Source organism: Bidens hawaiensis, unplaced genomic scaffold (genome assembly GCF_021521415.1).
Source record: "Bidens hawaiensis isolate Kalapana, Puna unplaced genomic scaffold, B.hawaiensis_p1.1 tig00024513_1, whole genome shotgun sequence".
NCBI lineage: Eukaryota > Viridiplantae > Streptophyta > Magnoliopsida > Asterales > Asteraceae > Bidens > Bidens hawaiensis.
In genome coordinates, this window is record NW_027493878.1 from 184,135 (window position 1) to 188,351 (window position 4,217).

A 4,217-nucleotide genomic window follows, 5' to 3' on the forward strand; every position below is an offset into this window, starting at 1 on the left:
ATTCGAAAAGAATCTAACGGAGGTCAATTGAAAGAAAAATAGTCGAAAAGTTAGGCCATTGACAAAAAATTTTAAAAATATGATTATCATCAGCCAATACACAAAATGTTAGATTATTTATTTCTAATTTGCAAAATTAAATCAAATAATTCACAGATATAGGGGATTCTAAAACTAACCAAAAAAGTAAACTATGTCATTTCCCAAAATAATATACAAGGACTTCTTTTTCAATTTACTCATTTTATGGGGGGGGGGGGGGGGGGTGAAGTAGCTTGTCACATTATAAATACTACTGGCCAACCACAAATCAAAATGCAAAATCTATTACATCCACTACTTTTTTCTTTTTTTTTTTTCAGAAAATTATTCATAATTTTATCTTTGAAGATGAAGGCATGGCAGTATCATGAATATGGTAGTGTTGATGTACTAAAGTTGGCTACCGATGTTGCGGTTCCGGATATTAATGATGATCAAGTCTTGGTTAAGGTTGTTGCTGCTGCTCTTAACCCGGTTGATTTCAAAAGAAGGCTTGGACACTTTAAAGCTATCGATTCGCCTTTGCCGGTAAGCTTTCCGTAACGATTGTTTGTAAATATCGTAAGAAAAAAAAATATTGGATTTTAATAGTGTTGACTACGACTTATAGCCCGCTAATAATTTGTATTTACAAATTTCCAATGATAGTTCAAACTTTCTCTTTTGTTGACAAAAACAATTTCATCACAAACTTGTATTTGATTTTCACTCGATTTTTTCCATAATAATAGTTATGAACAAAATGAATCAAATGATAATAAGTGTATAATATATGATGATTATGTTACCGGGATTGTTTTTGGCAACAAAAGTGAAAATTATAATTATCATTGGTTAAATTGTGAGTATAAATATTTATTATCGACTACTAGATAATAGTTTAAATTATTAACATTCAATTTTTCTAAGATTTCTAAGAGAAAAGAAAAATACCAAAATAATGTATATTTAGCTAGCTCTTTCCTATAGTGTCCATCCTTAATCTTAGACCATCCGTAGTCAGCCACAATTGTGGTGTTTTGAGGGGAAAACGCTGGGGTACCCCCCCAGACTTTTTCCTTCAGTGTTTTGGGCTTGATAAAATTGCGTGTGAGGATGAGAGAGAAAAGGAAATATAAGTTGTGTCGTTTTTTTGCGTACTACGCCACTTTTTGCAAAATTCTCCATTGATAACGGAGATGTCATATGACGCAAAATGCCTAACGGTTAGGTGCGTTGAGTACAGATGGTCTTATCGACCCCACACATCTTTTAGTCACTAGATGACAATCAATTAGCTGACAATTAAATAGACATTAATGTGGACATTTTATAAATAAAATGGTCAAATAAACAATTTAAAATCTATTCATGTCTTTATCATTTCCAACCATTCTTTCAATCGCCAATTGCTGATTAATGTATTATTATAGTTTATTTTGAAAATCAAATTGCATTTACAAAAGTGTAGTGACTTTGACTTGGAATCAGGATCTATGCATTACATAATCAGTATCAATAACTTAGTTAGGCTGAGGAAAGTGGGGTTGAGCAGGGGGTGCGGCCGCCTACGTGGCTCGCGAACACCGCTACACTCCTCAGGTGGTTGGGGGCGCGGTGGTCTGGCGTGGCTGTGACCGCGGGAGGAAAGAGCCGTTGGAGACTCGTTGACTGGTCAACCTATCCGTTGGCCAGTCAAATATATATATATTTTACCTATAAATACAAATCCACACTTTCTATAAAAACTCAAACCACACATTCTCTCTATCAAAACTTCTCTTTATCTCCATATTTATAAATGGCATCGTCGTCATCGTCTTCCTATTCTACCGAAGAAGACGAACTCATTTGTCAAGCTGTTCAAACGACGGTAAGCTTTTAGAGAGATCAAAATCGGCCCCGAGCCCCATTGTTCCGGCAACCGCGTATTCGTGATCGAAAGACCGCTAACGAAACTTTGATACGTCACTATTTTAGTCCCAATCCCACATATGGTGAGGATAGTTTTAGAACCCGTTTTCGAATTACTAGATGATAGTTTTAGAACCCGCATTCGCAATGTTTTATATTATTATTAATGTAATGTTTTATATTATTATTTAATGTATTATTTAAAATAATTAAATAAAAAAAAAACTGGATCAAGCCCTGATCATCTGGACCACTACACCCTCTGGGGTTTGGTTGAGGGGCTTGATCCATGGCCATGTCATCGCCTACGTGGCGCAGATATATTGGATCACTTGGGGCTCAACCAAACCCCATTACCCTTAGCCTTAGAATATATATCTACCAAAATTAGAAGATGCCAGTTAATTATGAAACCTTTGTAATTATGATAATTGTTTCTTTTTTATTAGGTGAAGTTTCCAATTAATTGTAATTATCTCTAGTTGACTAGTTCTCTAACAAAATTAGAAGATATGATTTGATAACGTTTCATTTGTAGTTCTCTTAAATATTTTTTTATTGTGACAGATAACTCCAGGATACGACGTCTCGGGCGTCGTTGTGAAGGTTGGAAGCCAAGTAAAAACACTTAAAGAAGGAGATGAAGTATATGGAGATATAAATGAGAAGGCTCTTGATGGACCCAAACAACTTGGAACATTAGCTGAGTACACAGCCGTTGAAGAAAAACTATTAGCATTAAAACCCAAGAATCTGGATTTTGTACAAGCTGCCGCTTTGCCTCTCGCAATTGAGACCGCTTATGAAGGTCTAGAAAGGGCTAAGTTTAGCGAAGGCAAAACAATCCTTGTGTTGAATGGTGCTGGTGGAGTTGGATCGTTCGTAATTCAGGTATTTTAATCTGTTAACATTGTGTATATTATATTAAGAGTAATGCATAAGTTGGTGGCTAATCATAGCTATAAGCTGTTAATACAGCTTGCAAAACATGTGTTTGGTGCTTCCAAGATAGCAGCCACATCTAGTACCGGAAAACTGGAGTTGCTTAAGAGTCTAGGTGCCGATGTAGCAATCGACTACACGAAAGAGAATTTTGAAGATCTACCAGATAAATATGACGTGGTGTATGATGCAATTGGTAAGAATATTATTGGACGAATAGACGTGTCGACAGTTTTGACTCATTTACTTATTATGGTATATTCGGTTTGTGCTTTAGTTTATGATAAACAAGTTAGATAAAAAAAATGGGATTATTACCAATACTTTAAAATACAAATCCATTTTAATCATTGATGTGTGTCAAGGTTGTTATGGCTGGCAAATAATGTGTTAAAGCATCTTTAAATAAAAAATAAATAAACTTTGTTATAAAAAAATCTAGATGATTACTAAAATAATATAGTTTTGGGGCAACCTCTTTAAATACAATCATGTTAAAAACACTAAATTATTTAATTTTAAGAATCTCTTCTAGGATAAAAAATTAAATTTTTTTAGGATTTATGAAGTTTATGTAAATATGTTTGCTTGTTCACTTACAAGGATGATACAATGTTGTAGGACTACCGGAGAAAGCAGTGAAGGCGGTTAACGAAACTGGTGTCGCGGTGTCTATAACCGGGCCAATTCCACCACCAGGGTTCGGCTTTGTTCTAACATCTGATGGATCCATTTTGACAAAACTAAACCCTTATCTTGAAAGTGGAAAGATCAAAGTGATAGTTGACCCTAAAAGTCCATTCCCGTTTGACCAAGTTAAGGAAGCTTATGCTTACCTTGAGACACACCGGGCTACCGGGAAGGTAGTTATATACCCGATTCCTTAAGGTCTGATTCGGATTCCAACGCATCGTTTATTCGAACACCATTAATAAATAGCATGGCTTGCTTTTCGAAACAGTGGGAATAATAATATGGTGTGCAAAGAGTGTTGGTTATAATATTTGATCTATGTGGTTTGTGTTTTGTAATCTCATGCTTGATAAATGTTGCCATTATCTTTGTGCTATAGCTTTGCTTTTTTGTTTGTTTTCATGGGTAATGCCAACCACTGAGAAAGAAAGAAGATTAAAAAAACAAAAAAAAGAAAAAAAAAACTAGTTGTTCAACACAGCAAGTCTAATTTCGCATTTTCGATTCATTGTTGTTGTGGACAACATACCACTAATTAAGATGGACGTATAAGGCCATGAAACACAGAAATGTCATTTGCTCCAAAACCAAATCAAGAATTGTCCAACCTAGTGATCAAATGCAAGGCCGTCTCTAAGAATGCAGGA

At 35.0% G+C, this 4,217-nt stretch overlaps 1 protein-coding gene across 1 annotated transcript; it reads left to right on the plus strand.

Moving 5' to 3' along the window:
- Positions 1 to 321: 321 nt before the first annotated feature.
- On the plus strand, positions 322 to 3,939 carry LOC143569506 (2-methylene-furan-3-one reductase-like). The gene is made up of 4 exons (XM_077055394.1): positions 322 to 570; positions 2,503 to 2,826; positions 2,914 to 3,073; positions 3,499 to 3,939. The coding sequence occupies exons 1-4, from the start codon at positions 391 to 393 to the stop codon at positions 3,762 to 3,764; spliced, it is 930 nt and encodes a 309-aa protein (XP_076911509.1). The 5' UTR covers positions 322 to 390; the 3' UTR covers positions 3,765 to 3,939.
- The last annotated feature ends 278 nt before the right edge of the window (positions 3,940 to 4,217 follow it).